The sequence below is a fragment of the Heterodontus francisci genome, chromosome 19 (genome assembly GCF_036365525.1).
Source record: "Heterodontus francisci isolate sHetFra1 chromosome 19, sHetFra1.hap1, whole genome shotgun sequence".
Taxonomy (NCBI): Eukaryota; Metazoa; Chordata; class Chondrichthyes; order Heterodontiformes; family Heterodontidae; genus Heterodontus; species Heterodontus francisci.
Genome location: NC_090389.1, coordinates 3,145,247 through 3,170,899, shown reverse-complemented (window position 1 = coordinate 3,170,899; position 25,653 = coordinate 3,145,247). Strand labels below are relative to the sequence as shown.

Below are 25,653 nucleotides of genomic sequence, written 5' to 3'. Positions count from 1 at the left end.
TCCTGGATTCTAATCAACTGACATTTGAAAGACTCCCACATGTCAGATGTTGATTTACCCTCAAACAGCCGCCCCCAATCTAAGTTCTTCAGTTCCTGCCTAATATTGTTATAATTAGCCTTCCCCCAATTTAGTACCTTCACCCGAGGACTACTCTTATCCTTATCCACAAGTACCTTAAAACTTATGGAATTATGGACACTGTTCCCGAAATGCTCCCCTACTGAAACTTCGACCACCTGGCCGGGCTCATTCCCCAATACCAGGTCCAGTACGGCCCCATCCCTAGTTGGACTAACTACATATTGTTTCAAGAAGCCCTCCTGGATGCTCCTTACAAATTCTGCCCCATCCAATCCCCTAGCACTATGTGAGTCCCAGTCGATATAGGGGAAGTTAAAATCACCCACCACTACAACCATGTTACCTTTACATCTTTCTAAAATCTGTCTAGATATCTGCTCCTCGACCTCCCGCTGTCTGTTGGGAGGCCTGTAGTAAACCCCCAACATCGTAGCTGCACCCTTCCTATTCCTGAGCTCCACCCATATTGCCTCGCTGCACGACCCCTCCGGGGTGTCCTCCCGCGGTACAGCTGTGATATTCTCCTTAACAAGTAATGGAACTCCCCCACCCCTTTTACATCCCCCTCTATCCCGCCTGAAGCTTCTAAATCCCGGAACGTTTAGCTGCCAATCCTGTCCTTTCCTCAACCAAGTCTCTGTAATAGCAGCAACATCATAGTTCAAAATACTAATCCAAGCTCTAAATTCATCTGCCTTACCTGTTCTACTTCTCGCATTGAAACAAATGCACTTCAGACCACCAGTCCCGCTGTGCTCCGCAACATCTCCCTGCCTGCTCTTCCTCTTAGTCTTACTGGCCTTATTTACTAATTCCCCCTCATTTATTTCACCAGCTGTCCTACTGCTCTGCTTCCCATCCTCCTGCCACACTAGTTTAAACCCTCCCGAGTGACGCTAGCAAACCTCGCAGCCAGGATATTTGTACCCCTCCAGTTTAGATGCAACCCGTCCTTCTTGTCCAGGTCCCATCTGTCCCTGAAGAGATCCCAATGGTCCAGATATTTGAAACCCTCCCTTCTACACCAGCTGTTCAACCACGTGTTTAGCTGCACTATCTTCCTATTTCTAGCCTCACTGGCACCTGGCACAGGGAGTAATCCCGAGATTACAACCCTTGAGGTCCAGTCTTTTAACTTTCTACCTAACTCCCTAAACTCCCCCTGCAGGACCTCGTCACTCTTCCTGCCTATGTCATTGGTACCGATGTGTACCGCCACGTCTGGCTGTTCACCCTCCCCCTTCAGAATGCCCCCTGTCCGTTCAGAGACATCCTTGACCCTGGCACCAGGGAGGCAACATACCATCCTGGAGTCTCTTTCACGTCCACAGAAGCGCCTATCTGTGCCCCTGTCTATAGAGTCCCCTATAACTATTGCTCTTCTGCGCTTTGTCCCTCCCTGCTGAACAACAGTGCCAGCCGTGGTGCCACTGCTCTGGCTGCTGCTGTTTTCCCCTGATAGGCCATCCCCCCCAACAGTCTCCAAAACTGTATATTTGTTAGAGAGGGGGATAGCCACAGGGGATTCCTGCACTGACTGCCTGCCCCTTCTAGCAGTCACCCATCTATCTGCCTGCACTTTGGGTGTAACCACTTCTCTAAAACTCCTGTCTAAGACGCTTTCTGCCACCTGCATGCTCCTAAGTGCATCCAGTTGCCGCTCCAACCGATCCATGCGGTCTGTGAGGAGCTGCAACTGGGTACACTTCCTGCAGATGTAGTCGTCCGGAACGCTGGAAGCGTCACGGACCTCCCACATCTCACAGGTAAAGCACTTCACCCCTCTAACTGACATTTCTAGCACCAATTAATAAATTAATTTAAAATAAATAAATACTTATTAAATCCTTACTAAATTGTTATAACTATAAGGTCCCTAGTGCTAGATTCCTACTATAAATATTAAACGCTAACTAAATACAGTAATCTCCTCCCTCTGGTTTAGTTATTCTACTTATTAATTATTAATTAAAGGACAAGACAGATCAAAGACTTTGTTTTGAAAAACAGAGACTGCAGGAGTCACACCTGAAGAACAATGGGTTTCACCTTCCCAGACTTTTGGGCTGTAAAACAAGGAGTCAGTGATTCTGAAGATGCAATTGTACCAGGCAGCTGTTAACACCTGGGAACAATGGAAGGCCCAGGTGGCTCCATGAAACCAGACTTCTGGACTCTGCACATTGGAGCAGATCAATAAGCTATTGACTTTTGTGTCCAGATAAATTTAACAGATTTTCAGAAGGCAGACATGCTGTAAGAGAATGAACCAGCAGTTGTGCCCTCAAGATAGTGAGAGAGAGGGAACACCTGCTCTTGGATGCCTGTTAGAATAAAAGGCTGCAAAGATTTCAACCTGTTTTGAAAGCTGAAGCTTGCGGAGCAGCAGAAGACCAACAGGATCCCCATGAATCGCCTTATTCACAGATATCCAGATTTGAAGTGCTCGGAGAAGTGAGGGAAGAGGATTCATTTTTAAAAATGTCTGGGAGATCTAATCCAATGCTACTGGGAGGAGTTTGAGACTTTTAACCACAAAGGATTTTGCCATCAAAAAGGACTGTAACGTAGAAGTATGGTGTGAGATTTTAATCTGGGGTATCAGCTACTTACAAAGTACTATTTAGTTAAAGGGGATTTCTTTTAGTTTAGTATAAGTCGTAAATTTGAAGTCTTGTCGTGTAATTCTTTAAATTAGTCAGGGGGTTCATATCTCTTATTTTAACGTTAACGGTCTCACTGAGGTTGTAACATAGAAAATAGGAGCAGGAGTAGGCCATTCGGCCCTTCAAGCCTGCTCCGCCATTCATTGTGATCATGGCTGATCATCCAACTCAGTAACCTGTTCCCGCTTTCCCCTCATATCCTTTGGTCACTTTTGCTCCAAGAACTATATCTAACTCCTTCTTGAAAACATACAATGTTTTGGCCTCAACTGCTTTCTGTGGTAGCGATTTCCTCAGGCTCACCACTCTCTGGGTGAAGAAATTTCTCCTCATCTCAGTCCTGAAAGGTTTACCCTGTATCCTTAGACTATGACCCCTGGTTCTGGACTCCCCCACCATCGGGAAAATCCTTCCTGCATCTACACTGTCAAGTCCTGTTAGAATTTTATAGGTTTCTATGAGATTTCCCCCTCACTCTTCTGAACTCCAGCGAATATAATCCTAACCGACTCAACCTCTCCTCATGATGAATGCATTTAGACAAGCTGAAAACCCATTCTGGGTAGCATCCAACCTTATCTTATTTGCACCATAATCTTTTTTAATTTGCACAATCTCAATTTTGCTAAATGGAGCAGTGTTCACAGTGTGATCTAAACCCTTTGGAACAATGCCGCACTGATGCTGGCTACAGCTCTATTTGGGGTAACCATTTGTTAATATTTATACATTTAATGTAAGGGAACAGCTTATTGGGCAACAGGTAACTTAGCTGGTTAGGGGAGGGCGAGGCCAAAGTCGCATGGGGATCATATACAAGAACATGATAATGGAACTGACCAATAGAGAGCCAAGAGTGTAGCACCATGCAAATTCCCATTACCCAGAGAAGTATTTGTTGATAAAAGAGGTCAGAAGTTTTTTTTTAAATCTGACTCTCAGGCAGTTGGGAAAACCATCTCAATGTTTAGCTGCTGGAGTTTTCACAGTTGCTGGGTTCCATCTGCTAATTCAACTCTGTCACTAGTGACCCTTCAGGCACATCCTAATAAATCTCCATGGAAAGCCAAGTGGATCAGCATAGTATTTCACAAAGTACAAATGTCTGGGGCTGGCTGGCTGCCAAGCACAATCTTCAGTTTGGTTTGATCGGTATTAGGAGCTGATGTTTTCTCAGTCCAAAGGTAGTCCTTCCTCTCAGATCCTCACCATCTTGGTAACCAGCAGTATGAAGAAGAAAGGTAAATTGGTAGGATTATCTTCATTCTTTGAGTTTTGAGCATCCTCAATATAACAGTAGTTATCTCCTCAATCTCCTATTATCTCTTCAAATCCAAATGATTTTCAAAAAGCCTCTTTCATTCAGTCTTCTGTTCTTTCCACCAACTGAAGTAAAAAAAAAATTGGCCTGTATTCAAGCAATATATTTTGCAAAAATATTGGATATGCGAGTGAAAGAGTTACATGAATGACATCCTGAATAGCATGATATCATATTACCACATTTAAAGAAATGTAATTTCTGTTGCGTTCCCTCCTGATCTAAGCCTGATCTTTGTAACCCAAGTCTGAAAAGTGTGGAGGGTGCTTTGGAATGAAGAATGAAAATAACACAGCAGATGGTCTGTTTCCTGCTGAAATTTTACATCTGTGATAAATTGCTGGCCTTGAGTAACTTGCTACCCTTTCCTCCCTTTTCCTCTCGGCACACTCTGCCCACTTCACCAGTGTGGCATTTGTAGTTTAACCCTTGATATCCTCATTAACACTGCAGTTAGAGTGCTTTTGTGACCTTTGAGACCTGAAGCTGGTTGACACTTCCCAAAATCATTCACTTTGGACCCTGAGCTGGTCAAAGAGGATAACATGAGGGCATCATTCCAGCTGTATAGGATTGTGCATGACCCCAGGTAGTCGCATGGGGAGGGCAATGTCCAAGAGATGCACCCCCTTCCCTTAGACACCATCCTTTTCAACAGCTATGCAATCCTGTTGATATATTTAACTTGTTTTGTAGAAAATAATGGATACATTTTAAGACCTCATTTTGTGTTTACAGAACACTTGAATTCAGACTTCATACAATTTCTACTGGATGTAATTGAGGATGGGTTGTTGTCTGATTCCACGGAACAACTTCCAGACTTGTTTACAAATGTACTGCTCTCTTTCAATCTCCACATGCTCGGTAAGTTACTTTCAGACAGTTCAGAGCCACGCAGACAGATTTTCCATTTCAGTGCTGAGTCCTAAAAGCTAGGCAGTGCTTATAAGTGCAATCACAAGTTTCAAATAAGCTGCTGACAACTTCCTGTCCAGAAAGACACACAGCAAACTTGGTCCCAGAGGTCACGATTAGAGTTTGCATCAGGTTCCTTTCGGAGTGATGGCATGAAGACTTATCGTTTCAAAACCCCATCACTGTATCAGTGTCAGTGACTGGGGACAGATACACTGCTCACTTTTTTTTTTTAATTCATTCATGGCATATGAGTGTCTCTGGCTAGGTCAATGTTTATTAACCATCCCTAGTTGTCTTTGAGAAGGTGTTAATGAGCCACCAGCTTGAACCGCTGAAGTCTATCTGGTGTAGGTGCTCCACAGTTATGTTAGGCAGAGAGTTCCAGGTTTTTGACCCAGTGACAGTGAAGGAACGGCGATATAGTTCCAAGTCAGGATGGTGTGTGGTTGGAGGGAAACTTGCAGGTGCTGGTGTTCCCATGTATCTGCTGCCCTTGTCCTTCCAGGTGGTAGAAGTTGTGGGTTTGGAAGGTGCTCTCGAAGGAGCTTTGGTATGTTGCTGCAGTGCTGCTTGTAGATGGTACACACTGCTGCCACTGTGCGTCGGTGGTGGAGGGAGTGAATGTTTAAGGTGGTGGATGGGGTGCCGATCAAGCAGGCTGCGTTGTCCTGGATGGTGTTGAGCTTCTTGTGTGTAGAAGCTGCACCCATCCAGGCAAATGGAGAGTATTCCATCACACTCCTGACTTGTGCCTTGTAGATGGTGGACAGGCTTTGGGGAGTCAGGAGGTGAGTTACTTATCACAGAATTCCCAGCCTCTGACCTGCTCTTGTAGCCACTGTATTTATGTGGCTGGTCCAGTTCAGTTTCTGGTCAATGATAACCCCAGGATGTTGATGGTTGAGGATTCAGTGACAGTAATGCCATCGAACATCAAGGGGAGATGGTTAGATTCTTTCTTGTTGAAGATGGTCATTGCCTGGCACTTGTGTGGCGCGAATGTTACTTTCCACATATCAGTCTAAGCCTGGATGTTATCCAGGTCTTGCTGCATCCGGACATGGGCTGCTTCGGTATCTGACAAATGGTGCTGAACATTATGCAATCATCAGCAAGCATACCCACTTCTGACCCTATAATGGAGGGAAAGTCATTGATGAAGCAGCTGAAGATGGTTGGGCTGACGACACTACTCTGATGTAGTGATGTTCTGGGGTTGAAATGATTGACCTCCAACAACCGCAACCATCTTCCTTTGTGCTAGGTATGACTACAACCAGTGGAGAGTTTTCCCCGATTCCAATTGACTCCAGTTTTGTAGGGCTCCTTGATGCCATTCTCAGTCAAATGCTGCCTTGATGTCAAGGGCAGTCACTCTCACCTTGCCCCTTGAGTTCAGCTCTTTTGTCCAAGGCTGTAATGAGGTCTGGAGCTGAGTGGAACCCAAACTGAGCGTCACTGAGCAGGTTATTGCTGAGTAAGTGCTGCTTGATAGCACAGTCAGTGACACCTTCCAGTACTTTACTGATAATCGAGAGTAGACTGATGGGGCGGTAATTGGCCGGGTTGAATTTGTCCTGCATTTTGTAGATAGGACATAGCTGGGCAATTTTCCGCATTGCCAGGTAGATGCCAGCTTTGTAGGTGTACTAGAATAGTGTAAGTGACTGGGGATGTGTAGCTCACTATTCCTGTAAGTAACTGGGGCAATTTACTCAGTGTTAGTGACAGGATAGGTTGGGCTCGCCACCTATGTAAGTGGCTGGGGAACACGAACCAAGTCCAAGTGGTTTGGTACAGGTTGCTTACTATACAAGTGTAAGTGACTCCCTGTATAAGTGTCTGTGACTGGCAATGTAATTGTGATCCATGTGTGCTCTGTATATGTTGTGTGCTTGATATGTTTGTAAATGGTGCATGACAAATGTGTGTCGCACGTGTGACTGTGTGTTGTGTGTATCCCTTGTTGGTGTATGATCCATTTGTGTCATATCAGAGCATTTTTCTGCATCATTTTCCCCACATAGTGAATTTCTTCAGTGTCTTGAAAGAGGCAGTAAGCAGGGAGAAAGTTGGGTTGGGTCCTGGGCTTTGATTGGGTCACCTACTTCGATCTCCTAGCAACAGAATGACACTGTTCCAGGACAGGCTTCCCCCTAATCCGCCTACTAGAGGCTGAAAACCAAAGAGAGAAAATCCATTGAATAAGTATGGATTTACTTTGGGATATGTAACTGTTTTCTACCCTGCCACATCACTCTCAGGGTGGTCTGCAGTTTCATACTTAGCATTTGAAGAGCGGAAGCTATTTAATGGGAAAACAGCAGCGTATTCGGCAAGGGTTAAATTCGTGCAAGAGGGAGGTGAAGATTGGGTCAGGACAGATTGCTTGCCAGTTTGACACAGCAGCCTGTAATGGTCCAGGAAAACAGCTTCAGCCCATCTCTTAAAGAAATGAAAGTTGGTGATATTTTCATTATGTTTTGAATGCTGAAAATTAGATTTAATTGGTGCAATACTGTTGGGAGCCCTCTTAAATAATAAACCCCAAAACATAATAGCTGCATAATTTGATCAAGGTGAAGAACTGTGAAGAGGATACAGCACGTGGGGTGTTAGTGCAGCTTAAAATTGTGCTGCACAGAATTAAATCAGATTTCAAACACAAATTAGTAAAAGGCTTATTCATTTAAGAATGTTGACTTCTGGTATTTGATGTAATCAATTAACAAAACCAATTTTTAGCCCACATCATTTTTACACTGACAGTTGGATAAATGAGTTACAACAAAATGTAAATCCCTTTGCATTGATTCCCATTGTTTTTTTATTAGAGTGATAACCTGATACTGTGTTTCTGATTAAATTTAGCAGTGAGATGCAATTTATATTGTGGCTTTTGTGGAAATGTACGCATTTGCTTTACTGCACCAAACATTGACCAGATAAAAGCCAGTGTATTAACTTTTCAGAACCACTGTCACATTTCTACACTCCTATCAATTCTATTTATTGGACCTCCATTTATAATGGGAACTTCCCCATCATTCACGAGGGAAATAGCCTGGAGCACTTCCTTTCAGATGATCCCCCTCCTCCCAACTTACAAGTCAAAAGACCTCCCTCCCATATCCTCAGTCCTGGGTACACACATATCTTCTGTTTGTCCAGTTTACTTCCTGTGTCACACACTTTGTGTCACCTCCATCCTGTAATGCCTGCTTATAATTATAAATTCTAAGTTAAACTGTTCATAATTGTACTATCCTGTTGGTTCTCCTGTCAGAAGGGACACTGCTACTTTTGAAATCGGGTCTCCAAAGTTATAGTTTGCTTCCTTACCATTTCCGTGACCATCTGTTCTTCCAGAAAGCCAGCCTAATGTCTGCTCCCCAAACTTGAGCATCATCGTCATCAGTCCCTTGAAACGGGGATGATGTCTACCAGGGTTCATGATTTATGTGTCCTCGGGTGACTCAGCAGGCCAATCCTGGAGCTACAGGTCTTTGCACAGAGAGGCCAAGTGTTGCCCTGAGGGACGGGAGTTCTCGAGCCAGGGTCTTGCTCTCTCTCCCTTTCCACTTTCGACGCTTGTTGGATGAGGTGTTGCTACTGTTAGCAACAAGTTCCTGCCACGCACCGAGGTTAATTTGACCCTTTTTCAATGAGACCTTCAGAGTCTGCTTAAAACATTTTCTCTGTCCTCTTTGAGATTGGGTGCCATCCGTAAGTTGTAAAAAGAGGATCTGCTTCAGAAGCCGATTATTTGGCATGCAGATATAATGTCCCGAGCAGCGGAGCTGACTTCACATGATCATGGTTGCGATGCTGGAAGAATTGGTTTCGGTGAGGATATTGGAGTTTGTTCGCCTGTGTCTTTGAGTACCATGTGGAGACACCGCTGGTGGAAATTCTCCAGCAGCCAGAGGTGCCTTTGGTAGGTGATCCAGGTCTCACTGCCATATCGAAGAGTGGTGACAACAACAGCGTTGTAGACTAAAGCCTTTGTCCTCTTATGGAGACCTCTGTTGTCAAAGACATGGTTACGCAATTTTTGGAAGGCTGCACTGGCACAGCTGATTCTGTGCTGGATCTCCAGTTCGATAGTGACCTTTTGAGAAAGGTAGCTGCCAGGATATGGGAAATCTTAAAAGATTTCTAGAGTCTCCCCATCAATAACAATAGCTGGACATGTAGATCCTTATCCGGCGGAGGGCTGGTGGAGGATTTTGGTCTTGCGATGTTGGGTACGAGACCAATCCTTTTGTATATGGAGTTGAAGAGGTTGAGGGTGGACTGAATGTCACTTGCAGTGTGGGCCACCACTGCACAGTCATCACATATTGTAAATCGTGGATGCTTTCAGCCTGTTAAGATTGAAAAGCTTCCCGTCAAGTCAAAACTCAATCATGACCCCTTGTGGAAGTTGATCACAAATGAGTTCCATGACCAGGCTGAGATAAATAGTGAGGAGAGTTGCTGCAATCACACAGCCTTGCTTGTTGCCCGTTCAGACATGAAAGAGCTCGGCCTCCAATCCAATGCAAAGGACGGTTGCTGTGAAACTGTCATGCAACAGTCGCAGGATGTAACATATTTTGCTGGACATCCAAGTCTCTGGAGGACTCTTCAAAGAACTTCACGGTTGATGGAATCAAAGGCCTTTGACAGATCAGTAAAGGCTATTTCGAGCTCTTTGCATTGTTCCAGGCGCTTTTCTTGGATTTGTCGAGTGACAAAAATCATATCTGTGGTTCCCCTGGATGGCCGGAAACCACATTGTGTCTCCGGAAGTATGTCTTCGCTGACGAGTGGGAGGTGGTTCAGGAGGATTCGTGTGAGAATCTTCCCCACTGTGTACAGAAGGGCTATGCTTCTGTAGTTCCCACAAATGGATTTATCGCCCTTCTTAAAAAAGTAAGACAATGATGGCATAGCGGAAGTTGGGAGTAGGACCTCTTCTTCAAAGATTTCTGTAAAAAGGTCTGAGTGTTTGAGCAAGAGTTCATAACCAGCTTTATAGATTTCTGCAGCAGTGTTGTCCAGATCACATGCCTTGTTCTTCATCTGTTGAATAGCCTTTTGTATCTCAGCAAGTGTTGGCAGCATACCCAAATATGATCTCTCAGGCTGTTGAGGGATTGTTTTGATGGTTTAGTCCGATACTGTTGACTCCCAATTAAGAAGGTTCCACATGCTCCTTCCAATAGTCTCAGATAGCTGCATCATCTTTGCAAAGAGCAATGCCGTCTTCAGCTCGGAGCGGGGAGGGACCATTTGTTTTGGTCCTTAGACTGTCTTGGTGGCCTGTAAGAAGCAGTGCGTGTCGTGCCGGTCTGCATAACATTGGATTTCATTGGCCTTCTCTACCCACCACTTATTCTCGATGACACATTATCTCTGAGCTTCAGATTTGAGTAGTAAATATTCTTCTGGTTTCTGCTGTGATGCAGGGTGATTTTGACACATAATGAAGGCTTGGCGTTTCTGATCGAGAATTTTGTGTATTTCTTTATCATTCTTGTCGAACCAGCCTGGTGCCTGAGAGATTCAAACCCGATGATCTGGGTACATGTTTCCTGGATCACAGATTTGATTTTGTCCCAAAGCCCTTCCACACTGTCATCATCTGAACCTGTGAGAGCAAGATGGGAAGAAAGTTGCACCTGGTTTCAAATCCTAGAGAATGTGGATGTTAAATCTTCTCCTGGATTCGGATCTTTGGTGACTAGGTGCCAGGCATATGCTCATGATGGAGTGTACCAGTCTGTGGTCAGTCCAGCAATCGTTTACACCCTGCATGGCTTGGGTGATGTGCATCCTTTCTATCCCGGGCTTAGACAATGACGTAGTCCAGGAGGTGCCAGTGCTTGCATTGGGGATGTTTCCACATTGTCTTATATTTATCTTTCTGACGAAAGAATATGTTTGTGATGGTGAGGCCATGTTCATAACAATGTCTTCATTGACCCAGATTCCACTGCTCTGTGGAGAAGATGATTCCAAAGATTCACGACCCTCTGAGAGAAGGAATTCCTCCTCATCTCCGTCTTAAATGGGAGACCCCTTATTTTTAAACTGTTTCACCCATGAGGGGAAACATCCTCTCAGGGAAGATGGTGGCATAGTGGTAATGTCACTGAACTAGTAATCCAGAGGCCCAGGCTAATGCCTTGGAGACACCAGTTCAAATCCCACCACAGCAGCTAGTGGAATTGAAATTCAATTAATTAATAAAAATCTGGAATTGAAAGCTAGTCTTAGTAATGGTGCCGTGAAACTATCATCAACTGCCATAAAAAACCCATCTGGTTCCACCAATACTGTCATTATCTGGTCTGGCCTACATCTGACTCCAGACCCACAACAACGTGGTTGACTCTTAACTGCCCTCTACAATGGCCTAGCAAGCCACTCAGTTGTCAAGGGTAATTAGGGATGGGTAACAAATGCTGGCCTTGCCAGTGAAGCCCACATCTCATGAAAGAATTAAAAAAATTCTACCCTGTCAAGCCCCCTCAAAATCTTATGTTTCAGTAAGATCACCTCTCATTCTTCCAAACTCCAATGAGTATAGGCCCAACCTGCTCAACCTTTCCTCATAAGACAACGTCTTCATCCCAGAAATCAGCCCAGTGAACAAATGCAAGTATATCCCTTCTCAAGGAAACGCAAAACTGTACACAGTGCTCTAGGTGTGGTCTCACCAATGCCCTGTACAACTGTAGCAAGATTTCCCTACTTTTATACTTCATCCCCCTTGCAATAAAGGCCAACATTCTATTTGCCTTCCTAACTACTCGCTGCACCTGCATGCTAATTTTTTTTGATTCATGTACAAGGACACCCAGATCCCTCTCGACCGCAATATTCTGCAGTCTCTCTCCATGTCCCTAGCCATACTTTCTGTACAGCTACAACACTGGCATCTACCCGACAATGTGGAAAATTGTCCAGTATGTCCTGCACACAAAAAGTAGGACAAATCCAATCTGGTCAATTACCACCCTATCAGTCTACTCTCAATCATCAGTAAAGTGATGGAAGGTGTCGTCGACAGTGCTATCAAGTGAAACTTAGTCGGCAATAACCTGCTCAGTGACGCTCAGTTTGAGTTCTACCAGGACCAGTTAGCTCCTGACCTCATTACAGCCTTGGTCCAAACATGGACAGAAGAGCTGAACCCAAGAGTGTGACTGCCCTTGACATCAAGGCAGCATTTGACTGAGTATGGCATCAAGGAGCCCCAGCAAAACTGGAGTCATTGGGAATCGGGGTAAACTCTCCACTGGTTGGAGTCATACCTAGCACAAAGGAAGACGGTTGTGGTTGTTGGAGGTCAATCATCTCAGTCCCAGGACGTCACTGCTGGGGTTCCTCAGGCTCGTGTACTCGGCCCAACCATCTTCAGCTGCTTCATCAATGACCTTCCCTCCCGCATAAGATCAGAAATGGGGATGTTCGCTGCTGATTGCACAATGTTCACCACCATTCGCAACTCCTCAGATACTGAAGCAGTCCGTGTCCATACGCAGAAAGACTAGACAACATTCAGGCTTGCGCTGATAAGTGGTGAGTTACATTTACACAACACAAATGTCAGGCACTGACCATCTCCAACAAGAGAGTGAGCCCAACCATCTCCCCTTGAAATTCAGTGGCATTACCATCATGGAATCTCCCACTGTCAACATCCTGGGGTTATCATTGACCAGAAACTGAACTGGACCAGCCATCTAAGTACTGTGGCTACAAGGGCTGGTCAGATGCTGGGAATTCTGCAGCAAGTAACTCACCTCCTGTCTCTCCAATGCCTGTCCACCATTTACAAGGCACAAGTCAGGAGTGTAAAGGAATACTCTCCACTTGCCTAGATGGGTTTAGCTCCAACAACACTAAGGAAGCTCAACACCATCCAGGACAAAGCAGCCCACTTGACTGACACCCCATCCACCACCTTCAACATTCACTCTCTTCACCACCATCGCACAGTGGCAGCAGTGTGTACCATCTGCAAGATGTACTGCAGCAACTCACCAAGGGTCCTTAGACATCACCTTCCAAAGCCACGACTGCCCCTCCAAGTCACACACCATCCTGACTTGGAGCTATATCGCCATTCCTTCACTGTCGCTGGATCGAAGTCCTAGAACTCCCTTCCTAACAGCACTGTGGGTGTACCTACCCCACATGGATTGCAGCGGTTCAAGAAGGCAGCTCACCATCACCTTCTCAAGGGCAATTAGGGATGGGCAATAAATGCTGTCCTGGCCAGTGACATCCACATTCCGTGAAAGAATAAAAAAACTTAAATAATTTACCTTTCTATTCCCGTCAAAGTGGATAACCTCACATTTTCCCACATTATACTCCATCTGCCAAATTTTTGCCCACTCACTTTAACCTATCTATATCCCTTTGCAGACTCTTTGTGTCCTCCTCACAACTTGCTTTCCTACCTATCTTTGTATTGTCAGAAAATTTGGCCACAATGCACTCAGTCCCTTCATCCAAGTCATTAATATACCTCGTAAATAGTTGAAGGCCCAGTGCTGATCCCGGTGGCACTCCACTAGTTACTGTTTGTCAACCTGAAAATGCGCCAATTATCCTGACTCTTAGTTAGCCAATCCTCTATCCATACTAATCTATTACCCCCAACTACTTTTGTAGTAACCTTTTATGTGGCACCTTTTGGAAATCCAAATACACTACATCTACTGGTTCCTCTTTATCCACCCTGCATCTTACATCCTCAAAGAATTCTAATAAATTTGTCAAACACTATTTCCCTTTCATAAAACCATGTTGACTCTGCCTGATTGTATTGTGACTTTCTCAATGTCCTGCTACTTATTCCTTAATAATGGATTCTCGCATTTTCCCAATGACAGATTGTTAGGATAATGGGCCTGTAGTTTCCTGTTTTCTGTCTCTCTCCTTTCTTGAATAGAGATGTTACATTTACAGTTTTCAAACCAGCTAGGACCGTTCCAGAATCTAGGGAATTTTGGAAGATTACAACCAATGCATCCACTACCTCTGCAGCCACTTCCTTTAAGACCCTAGAATGCAGGCCATCAGGTCCAGGGGACTTGTCAGCCTTTAATCCCATTAGTTTTCCTTGTACATTTCCTCTAGTGATAAGCGATTCTTTTAAGTTCCTTCCTCCCTTTAGTCTCTTGATTTTCTTGGGATACTTTTTGTGTATTTTATTGTTCAAAGTCTCTGCCAATGAACCCTTCTACTGATTCCTGTTAAAGAGAAGGCTGTTTGCCAGATTCTGGTCCAGGAGCTCCCCCATGGCTCAGTCAGTTGGCAGATGTGCTGTTTTATGACAAAAAAAATGTATTTCTGTAGGGAAAAACATTAGAGCCAGTCATTTACAGCTAGTCAATGAGTCAAATTCCATTTTTATTTAATGTTGTGTTATTTTTATTGAAATTCTAGTGTTGAATAACTCTGACCTGTAACAATATTGTACACCACTGGGTGGTGCTGTTATATTTTCCCCACAACTGATTTACAATGCTGTCCAGGGGAAAGAATTACCATTTTAGAGACTCGGAGTATTTAAAAGAAAAAATTACATACTATATAATAACATGATGACATTTGTCCATTAAAATATTATTTGTCTATTTTAATATCTTCATTGCAGCTTTTATTTGAAGGCCACTATCTCTCCCAAAGGGCTTGGAATTGATATTTTTGCCTTGCCTTGACCAATGATTCTGTTGGCTGAATTTTGGGTACTCTGAGCGTGTGCAAAATACCCAATTTCCCAGAATGTATCAGTATCATTTTGTCAGCTGAACTAGTGGAGCATCTTTCAATGACCTCCAGCAGTTTCTGCTGTTGTTTTTCAGACTCAATTGAAGAAAAGCCAGATGTAAAATGCATCATGTTTTTCTTAACTACAGAAGATTGTGTTTGTATTGCGGAGAGACAAAAAGGTTGATTATGCACCTGTTGTAGCTTTTCTTGCAATAAACTTCAAAAAGCATGTCAAGCTTTTCTCATCTTAATTTGAATTGTCCTTTAGATAAAAATTGCCATTTAATTTTGAAAAATTGAAACCCTCTAACCTCTGTTTAGTTTAATTAGAAAAATGTAAATGGTCTACTTGCTTGTCAGAATGAGAAGAGCGTCTTTTCTCATAATTTGAATTTCCCCTCCTGGTCCCCATGTCAGCTGATATTGTAAACGGTTATCTCTCTTCAACTGTTGTTCCCTCTCTCCTTTAAATCTACCATCATCACCCCTCTCCTCAAAAAAAAAAACCCTTGCCCCCGCTGCCTTTGCAAACTACAGCCCCATCGTCAACCTCCCTTTCCTCTCCAAAGTCCTTGAACCTGTTGTCACCTCCCAAATCCACGCCCATCTTTCCCAGAACTCCATGTTTGAGTCCCTCCAATCAGGTTTTCGTCCCGCCACAGTACTGAAACAAATGACCTCCTCCGTGACTGTGACAAAGGTAAACATTCCCTCCTCATCCTCCTTGGCCTGTCCGCAGCCTTTCCACAGTCATCCAGCTGGGTGGGACTGCTCTCATCTGGTTCCATTCTTGTCTAGCTTTCATTCTTGGCAAGTTTCAGGAAGCTTGGATAACAGGGGATATTGTGAGCCTCGTCAAAAAGAAAAAGGAAGCATTCGTAAGGGCTGGAAGGCTAGGAGTAGACGAAGCACTTGAGGAATATAAAGACAGTAGGAAGGAACTGAGGGCGGCACAGTGGTGCAGTGGTTAGCACCGCAGCCTCACAGCTCCAAGGACCCGGGTTCGATTCCAGGTACTGCCTGTGTGGAGTTTGCAAGTTCTCCCTGTGTCTGCGTGGGTTTTCTCCGGGTGCTCCGGTTTCCTCCCACAAGCCAAAAGACTTGCAGGTTGATAGGTAAATTGGCCATTATAAATTGTCACTAGTGTAGGTAGGTGGTAGGGAAATATAGGGACAGGTGGGGATGTTTGGTGGGAATGTGGGATTAGTGTAGGATTAGTGTAAATGGGTGGTTGATGTTCGGCACAGACTCGGTGGGCTGAAGGGCCTGTTTCAGTGCTGTATCTCTAATCTTAAGCAAGGAGTTAGGAGGGCTAAAAGGGGTCATGAAAAGTCATTGGCAAACAGGATTAAGGAAAATCCCAAGGCTTTTTATACATATATAAAGAGCAAGAGGGTAACCAGGGAAAGGGTCGGCCCACTCAAGGACAGAGGAGGGAATCTATGTGTGGAGCCAGAGGAAATGGGCGAGGTGCTAAATGAGTACTTTGCATCAGTACTCACCAAAGACAAGGACTTGGTAGATGATGAGCCTAGGGAAGGGAGTGCAGATAGTCTCAGTCATCTCATTATCAAAAAGGAGGAGGTGTTGGGTGTCTTGCAAAGCAGTAAGGTGAATAAGTCCCCAGGGCCTGATGGGATCTACCCTAGAATACTGAGGGAGGCAAAGGAAGAAATTGCTGGGGCCTTGTCAGAAATCTTTGCATCCTCATTGGCCACAGGTGAGGTCCCAGAGGACTGGAGAATAGCCAATGTTGTTCCTTTGTTGAAGAAGGGTAGCAAGGATAATCCAGGAAATTACAGGCCAGTGAGCCTTACGTCAGTGGTAGGGAAACTATTAGAGAGGATTCTTCGGGACAGGATTTACTCCCATTTGGAAATAAATGAACTTATTAGCGAGAGACAGCATGGTTTCGTGAAGGGGAGGTCGTGTCTTACTAATTTAATTGAGTTTTTTGAGGAAGTGACGAAGATGATTGATGAAGGAAGAACACTGGATGTTATCTATATGGACTTCAATAAAGCCTTTGACAAGGTCCCTCATGGCAGACTGGTACAAAAGGTGAAGTCGCACGGGATCAGAGGTGAGCTGGCAAGATGGATACAGAACTGGCTCTGTCATAGAAGACAGAGGGTAGCAGTGGAAGGGTGATTTTCTGAATGGAGGGATGTGACTAGTGGTGTTCCACAGGGATCAGTGCTGGGACCTTTGCTCTTTGTAGTATATTTATATATCAATGATTTGGAGGAAAATGTAGCTGGTCTGATTAGTAAGTTTGCGGATGACACAAAGGTCGGTGGAGTTGCGGATAATGATGAGGATTGTCAGAGGATACAGCAGGATATAAATCGGTTGGAGACTTGGGCGGAGAAATGGCTGATGGAGTTTAATGCGGACAAATGTGAGGTAATGCATTTTGGAAAATCTAACGCAGGTGGGAAGCAGACAGTAAATGGCAGAACCCTTAGGAGTATTGACAGGCAGAGGAGATCTGGGCGTACAGGTCCACAGGTCACTGAAAGTGGCAACGCAGGTGGATAAAGTAGTCAAGAAGGCATACGGCATGCTTGCCTTTATTGGCCGAGGCATAGAGTATAAAAATTGGCAAGCCATGTTGCAGCTGTACAGAACCTTAGTTAGGCCACACTTAGAATATTGTGTGCAATTCTGGTCGCCACACTACCAGACGGACGTGGAGGCTTTGGAGAGGGTACAGAAGAGGTTTACCAGGATGTTGCCTGGTCTGGAGGGAATTAGCTATGAGGAGAGGTTGGAAAAACTCGGATTGTTTTCACTGGAACGACGGAGGTGGAGGGGCGACATGATAGAGGTTTACAAAGTTATGAGCGGCATGGACAGAGTGGATAGTCAGAAGCTTTTTCCCAGGGTGGAAGAGTCAGTTACTAGGGGACATAGGTTTAAGGTGCGAGGGGCAAAGTTTAGAGGGGATGTGCGAGGCAAGTTCTTTACACAGAGGGTGGTGCGTGCCTGGAACTTGCTGCCGGGGGAGGTGGTGGAAGCAGATGCGATAGCGACGTTTAAGAGGCATCTTGACAAATATATGAATAGGAAGGGAATAGAGGGATATGGGCCCCGGAAGTGCTGAAGGTTTTAGTTTAGGCAGGCATCAAGATCGGCGCAGGCTTGGAGGGCCGAATGGCCTGTTCCTGTGCTGTACTGTTCTTTGTTCTAATCATAGCCAGAGAATCACTTTCAATGGCTTCTCTTCCAGCTCCCACACAGCTACCTTTGGTGTCCCCAAGGATCTATCTTTGTCCCTCTCCTATTTCTCATCTACGTGCTGCCCCTTGGTGACTTCATCTGAAAGTACAGTGTTAGTTTTCACATGTTCGCTGATGACACTCAGCTCTACCTCACCACCAGCTCTCTCAACTCTTCCACTGTTACTAAATTATCAGACTGCTTATCCGACATCCAGTCCTGGATGATCAGAAATTTTCTCCAATTAAATATTGGGAAGACTAAAAGCCATTGTTTTCAGTCCCCACTCAAAATTCTGTTCCCTATCTACCGTATCCATCCTTCTCTCTGGCAGCAGTCTGAGATTAAGCTGGACTGTTTACAACCTTGGTGTCACATTTGACCCCAAGCTGAGCTTCTGACGTCATATTCTGACGTCAACATCGCCCAACTTTGCCCCTGTCTCAGCTCATTTGCTGCTGAAACACTCATTCATGCTTTCATTACCTCTAGACTTGACTATTCCAATGCACTCTTGGCTGGTCTCCCACATTCTACTCTCTGTAAACTTGAAGTCATCCAAAACTCTGCTGCCTGTGTCCTAATTTGCTCCAAGTCCTGTTCACCTATCACCCCTGTGCTCGCTGACATACATTGGCTCCCAGTCAAGCAACATTTTCATTTAAAATTCTCATCCTTGTTTTCAGATCCCTCCATGGTCTCTCCCCTTCCCCTCTCTCTATTCTCACAACCCTCCAAGATATCTGCACTCCTCTAATTCTGTCCTCTTGTGCATTACTGATTTTAATCCTTCCACCATTGGTGGCGGTGCCTTCTGTTGCCTAGGCCCCAAGCTCTGGAATGCCCTCCCTACACCTCACCGCCTCTCCACCTCGCTTTCCTCCTTTAAGACACTCCATAAAACCTACCTCTTTTGATCAAGATTTTGGTTATCTGACCTAATATCTCCATTTTGTGGCTTGGTGTAATACTTTGTTTAATAATGCTCCTGTAAAGTGCCTTGGGATGTTTTATTATGCTAATGGTGTCATAGAAATATAAGTTGTTTATTTAAATGAAAAAGAAATGAGTTGACCATTGAAAGCAAGCAGGGGCTTTGATTATCACCTGTTTTTAATCCTGATTAATAATGAGAATGTCTATTTCTTACATCGACAAGACAAATGGGGAAAGGGAGAGAGAACAAGATGTCAGTATTGTTAGACATGGGATCCATGCATTCACTCAGTGCTGGGAGAACCTTCACTGCTGCTGGACACCAGGAATCTACCAGTGAGTTGAACGCCACATTCCACCCCAGTTGTGCCAAACCCCAGGTGATTTAGTGCTTTTTAGTCATGATGTCCAAAGTCTAAGAATTTGTAAAAACGATGCACAATGTTTGAATATCTAACAACTGCAGGACAGCAATCAATAGAGCCAATAAGAGCTGACCTGCACAGCCACACATGCTATGCTGTCAGCGGGGAGCCCCAAATGTAACTGGGGCTGAAGTTAATCCGAGCTAAGCCAGTCCGATTCTCTATCCTGTTCTAAATCAGAACTGATGGAGTGAAAGCAGCTGCTCTTTGTTACCCTCCACATTGTGCTAACTCAATCATTTACTCTTCACAGTGCCATCAAGCAACATCATCATGAAAACACTAGCTAAACGGGAGAATGTGAAGGTGTTCACAGAGAAATTATTGCTGCTGTTAAACCGAGCAGGTGAGGATGAAGTTGGGAAGTGTTTTGTTTTGATTCAGTCTGTGTATGACCGGTGGTCCTCCCACCGCCGATCCAGGGAGTGCTGTGTCAGTAATGGTGTGGGGTCGTTCTTCTGTAAATAAGTACAAGTTAGACAATGTTTTTAAACCCAGCTGTCAGTAGGGGCAGGAGCTTCTTCTGTTGCTGTAGCCCTGCCGGCTCCTGGTGTAGCCAGTGGCAGTGCCACAGGAAAGCAGAGACTTCACTAAGGTCAGCAAGCAGCTGATGGGGGGTGTGGGTTGTTGAGGGGACGGAGTACCAAGTAGCTGCATGGGAACACCACCAGCTGCAAGTTCTCCCTCCAAGTCACATACCATCCTGACTTGGAACTATATCACCGTTCCTTCACTGTCGCTGGGTCAAAGTCCTGGAACTCCCTTCTGATTAGTAAGTTTGCGGACGACCCAAAGGTTGGTGGAGTTGCGAATAGTGATGAGGATTGTCAGAAGATACAGCAGGATATAGATCGGTTGAAGACTTAAGCGGAGAAATGGCAGATGGAGTTCAATCTGGACAAATGTGAGGTAATGCATTTGGGAAGATCTAATACAGGTGGGAAGTACACTGTAAATAGCAGAACCCTTAGGAGTATTGACAGGCAGAGAGATCTGGGCGTACAGGTCCACAGGTCATTGAAAGTGGCAACGCAGGTGATAAGGTAGTCAAGAATGCATGCAGCATGCTTGCCTGCATCGGCCGGGGCATAGAGTATAAAAATTGGCAAGTCATGCTGCAGCTGTACAGAACTTTAGTTAGGCCACACTTAGAATATTGCGTGCAATTCTGGCTGCCACACTACCAGAAGGATGTGGAGGCTTTGGAGAGGGTACTGAAGAGGTTTACCAGGATGTTGCCTGGTCTGGAGGGCATTAGCTATGAGGAGAGGTTGGATAAACTCGGATTGTTTTCACTGGAACGATGGAGGTGGAGGGGCGACATGATAGAGGTTTACAAAGTTATGAGTGGCATGGACAGAGTGGATAGTCAGAAGCTTTTTCCCAGGGTGGAAGAGTCAGTTACTAGGGGACATAGGTTTAAGGTGCGAGGGGCAAAGTTTAGAGGGGATGTGCGAGGCAAGTCCTTTACACAGAGGGTGGTGCGTGCCTGGAACTTGCTGCTGGGGGAGGTGGTGGAAGCAGGTACGATAGCGACGTTTAAGAGGCATCTTGACAAATGCATGAATAGGAAGGGAATAGAGGGATACGGACCCCGGAAGTGCTGAAGGTTTTAGTTTAGGCAGGCATCAAGAACGGTGCAGGATTGGAGGGCCGAATGGCCTGTTCCTGTGCTGTACTGTTCTAACAGCACTGTGGGTGTACCTACACCACATGGATTGAATGGTGGTTCAAGAAGGCGGCAAACCACCACCTTCTCGAGGGAAATTAGGGATTGGCAATAAATGCTGGCCCAGTCAGCAACACCTACATCCCACGAATAAAAAAACTCCAGGGTCGATGGAGGTGTGAATGGGTGAGGGGACGGAGTACTGTGGGGTAGGGTCGATAGGAATGTGGGTCCCTGAGGGGATACTATACTGTGAGGTAGGGTGAGGGGATGGAATACTCTGGGCAGGGACGAAAGGAGTGCGGGTTGATGAGGGGATAATGTACTCTGGGGTGGGGTCGATGGGAGTGTGGGTCAGTGAGGGGAGAATGTATCTGGAGTAGGGTCGATAGGAGTGTGGGTCAGTGAGGGGATAATGTACTCTGGGGTAGGGTCGATAGGAGTGTGGGTCAGTGAGGGGATAATGTACTCTGGGGTAGGATCAATGGGGGTGTGGGTCAGTGAGGGGATAATGTACTCTGGGGTAGGGTCGATGGGGGTGTGGGTCAGTGAGGGGATAATGTACTCGGGTTTGGTCAATAGGAGTGTGGGTCAGTGAGGGGATAATGTACTCTGAGGTAGGGTCAATGGGGGTGTGGGTCAGTGAGGGGATAATGTGCTGTGCGGTGGGGTCAATGGGAGTGTGGGTCAGTGTGGGGATAATGTGCTCTGCGGTGAGGTCAATGTGGGTGTGGGTCTGTGAGGGGATAATGTACTCTGGGGTAGGGTCAATGGGGGTGTGGGTCGATTAGGGGATAATGTACTCTGGAGTAGGGTCAATGGGGGTGTGGGTCAGTGAGGGGATAATGTACTCTGGAGTAGGGTCAATAGGAGTGTGGGTCAGTGAGGGGATAACGAACTTTGGGGTAGGGTCGATGGAGTTGTGGGTCAGTGAGGGGATAATGTACTCTGGGGTAGGGTCAATGGGAGTGTGGGTCAGTGAGGGTATGATGTACTCTGGGGTAGGATCAATGGAGGTGTTGGTCAGTGAGGGGGTAGGGTCGATGGGGGTGTGGGTCGATGAGGGGAGAATGTACTCTGGAGTAGGGTCAATAGGAGTGTGGGTCAGTGAGGGGATAATGTTCTCTGGGGTAGGGTCAATAGGGGTGTGGGTCAGTGATGGGATAATGTACTCTGGGGTAGGGTCAATGGGAGTGTGGGTCACTGAGGGGATAATGTACTGTGGAGTAGGGTCAATGGGAGTGTGGGTCGATGAGGGGATAAAGTACTCTGGGGTAGGGTCAATGGGAGTGTGGGTCAGTGAGGGGATAATGTTCTCTGGAGTAGGGTCGATAGGAGTGTGGGTCAGTGAGGGGATAATGTACTCTGAGGTAGGGTCAATAGGAGTGTGGGTCAGTGAGGGGATAATGTACTCTGGGGTAGAGTCAATGAACGTGTGGGTCAGTGAGCGGATAATGTACTCTGGGGTAGAGTCAATGGGAGTGTGGGTCAGTGAGGGGAGAATGTACTCTGGGGTAAGGTCAATGAACTTGTGGGTCAGTGAGCGGATAATGTACTCTGGGGTAGAGTCAATGGGAGTGTGGGTCAGTGAGGGGAGAATGTACTCTGGAGTAGGGTCAATAGGAGTGTGGGTCAGTGAGGGAATAATGTTCTCTGGGGTAGGGTCAATAGGGGTGTGGGTCAGTGAGGGAATAATGTACTCTGGGGTAGAGTCAATGGGAGTGTGGGTCAGTGAGGGGAGAATATACTCTGGGGTAGAGTCAATGGGAGTGTGGGTCAGTGAGGGGAGAATGTACTCTGGAGTAGGGTCAATAGGAGTGTGGGTCAGTGATGGGATAATGTACTCTGGGGTAGAGTCAATGGGAGTGTGGGTCAGTGAGGGGAGAATGTACTCTGGAGTAGGGTCAATAGGAGTGTGGGTCAGTGATGGGATAATGTACTCTGGGGTAGGGTCAATGGGAGTGTGGGTCAGTGAGGGGATAATGTACTCTGGAGTAGGGTCAATAGGAGTGTGGGTCAGTGAGAGAATAATGTTCTCTGGGGTAGGGTCAATAGGGGTGTGGGTCAGTGATGGGATAATGTACTCTGGGGTAGGGTCAATGGGAGTGTGGGTCAGTGAGGGGATAATGTACTCTGGGGTAAGGTCAATGAACGTGTGGGTCAGTGAGCGGATAATGTACTCTGGGGTAGAGTCAATGGGAGTGTGGGTCAGTGAGGGGAGAATGTACTCTGGAGTAGGGTCAATAGGAGTGTGGGTCAGTGAGGGAATAATGTTCTCTGGGGTAGGGTCAATAGGGGTGTGGGTCAGTGAGGGAATAATGTACTCTGGGGTAGAGTCAATGGGAGTGTGGGTCAGTGAGGGGAGAATATACTCTGGGGTAGAGTCAATGGGAGTGTGGGTCAGTGAGGGGAGAATGTACTCTGGAGTAGGGTCAATAGGAGTGTGGGTCAGTGATGGGATAATGTACTCTGGGGTAGAGTCAATGGGAGTGTGGGTCAGTGAGGGGAGAATGTACTCTGGAGTAGGGTCAATAGGAGTGTGGGTCAGTGATGGGATAATGTACTCTGGGGTAGGGTCAATGGGAGTGTGGGTCAGTGAGGGGATAATGTACTCTGGGGTAAGGTCAATGGGGGTGTGGGTCGATGAGGGGATAATGTACTCTGGGGTAGGGTCAATGGGAGTGTGGGTCAGTGAGGGGATAATGTTCTCTGGGGTAGGGTCAATGGGAGTGTGGGTCAGTGAGGGGATAATGTACTCTGGGGTAAGGTCAGTAGGGGTGTGGGTCGATGAGGGGATAATGTACTCTGGGGTAGGGTCGATGGGGGTATGGGTCGATAAGGGGAGAATGTACTCTGGAGTAGGGTCGATAGGAGTGTGGGTCAGTGAGGGGATAATGTTCTCTGGGGTAGGGTCAATAGGGGTGTGGGTCAGTGAGGGGAAAATGCACTCGGGTAGGGTCAATGGGAGTGTGGGTCAGTGAGGGGATAATGTACTGTGGGGTAGGGTCAATGGGAGTGTGGGTCGATGAGGGGATGAAGTACTCTGGGGTAGGGTCAATGGGAGTGTGGGTCAGTGAGAGGATAATGTTCTCTGGAGTAGGGTCGATAGGAGTGTGGGTCAGTGAGGGGATAATGTACTCTGGGGTAGGGTCAATAGGAGTGTGGGTCAGTGAGGGGATAATGTACTCTGGGGCAGAGTCAATGGGAGTGTGGGTCAGTGAGCGGATAATGTACTCTGGGGTAGAGTCAATGGGAGTGTGGGTCAGTGAGGGGATAATGTACTCTGGGGTAGGGTCGATAGGAGTGTGGGTCAGTGAGGGGATAATGTACTCTGGGGTAGGGTCAATAGGAGTGTGGGTCAGTGAGGGGATAATGTACTCTGGGGTAGAGTCAATGGGAGTGTGGGTCAGTGAGTGGATAATGTACTCTGGGGGAGAGTCAATGGGAATGTGGGTCAGTGAGGGGATAATGTACTCTGGGGTAGGGTCGATACGAGTGTGGGTCAGTGAGGGAATAATGTACTCTGGGGTAGGGTCGAAAGGAGTGTGGGTCAGTGAGGGGATAATGTACTCTGGGGTAGGGTCGATAGGAGTGTGGGTCAGTGAGGGGATAATGTACCCTGGAGTAGGGTCAGTGGAGGTGTGGGTCAGTGAGGGGATAACGTACAGTGGGGTAGGGTCAATGGGGGTGTGGGTCGGTGAGGGGATAATGTACTCTGGGGTAGGGTCTTTAGGAGTGTGGGTCACTGAGGGGATAATGTACTCTGGAGTAGGGTCAATGGGGGTGTGGGTCGGTGAGGGGGTAATGTACTCTGGGGTAGGGTCTTTAGGAGTGTGGGTCAGTGAGGGGATAACGTACTCTGGGGTAGGGTCAATGGGGGTGTGGGTCAGTGAGGGGATAAAGTACTCTGGGGTAGGGTCGATAGGGGTGTGGGTCAGTGAGGGGATAATGTACTCTGGAGTAGGGTCAATGGGGTAGTGGGTCGGTGAGGGGATAATGTACTCTGGGGTAGAGTCAATGGGAATGTGGGTCAGTGAGGGGATAATGTACTCTGGGGTAGGGTCGATAGGAGTGTGGGTCAGTGAGGGGATAATGTACTCTGGAGTAGGGTCAATGGAGGTGTGGGTCAGTGAGGGGATAACGTACAGTGGGGGAGGGTCAATGGGAGTATGGGTCAGTGAGGGGATAATGTACTCTGGAGTAGGGTCAATGGGGGTGTGGGTCTGTGAGGGGATAATGTACTCTGGGGTGGGGTCTTTAGGAGTGTGGGTCAGTGAGGGGATAACGTACTCTGGGGTAGGGTCAATGGGGGTGTGGGTCAGTGAGGGGATAATGTACTCCGGGGTAGGGTCAATGGGAGTGTGGGTCAGTGAGGGGATAATGTACTCTGGAGTAGGGTCAATGGGGGTCTGCGTCAGTGAGGGGATAATGTACTCTGGGGTAGGGTCAATAGGAATGTGGGTCAGTGAGGGGATAACGTGCTCTGGAGTAGGGTCAATGGGGGTGTGGGTCAGTGAGGGGATAACGTACTCTGGCTTAAGGTCAATGGGGGTGTGGGTCAGTGAGGGGATAACGTACTCTGGGGTAGGGTCGATAGGGGTGTGGGTCAGTGAGGGGATAATGTACTCTGGG

General features: G+C 46.4%; 1 protein-coding gene across 4 annotated transcripts in view; it reads left to right on the top strand.

The window, feature by feature from the left end:
- LOC137379934 (NCK-interacting protein with SH3 domain-like) overlaps window positions 1-25,653 on the top strand; it is a 423,995-nt gene that overhangs the window by 270,357 nt on the left and 127,985 nt on the right. For all 4 annotated transcript variants that reach the window (XM_068051320.1, XM_068051319.1, XM_068051318.1 and 1 more), the window contains 2 exons: window positions 4,810-4,938; window positions 19,606-19,698. In XM_068051320.1, coding sequence (XP_067907421.1) covers window positions 4,810-4,938; window positions 19,606-19,698 — 222 coding nt within the window. The remainder of the gene's footprint in view (window positions 1-4,809; window positions 4,939-19,605; window positions 19,699-25,653) is intronic.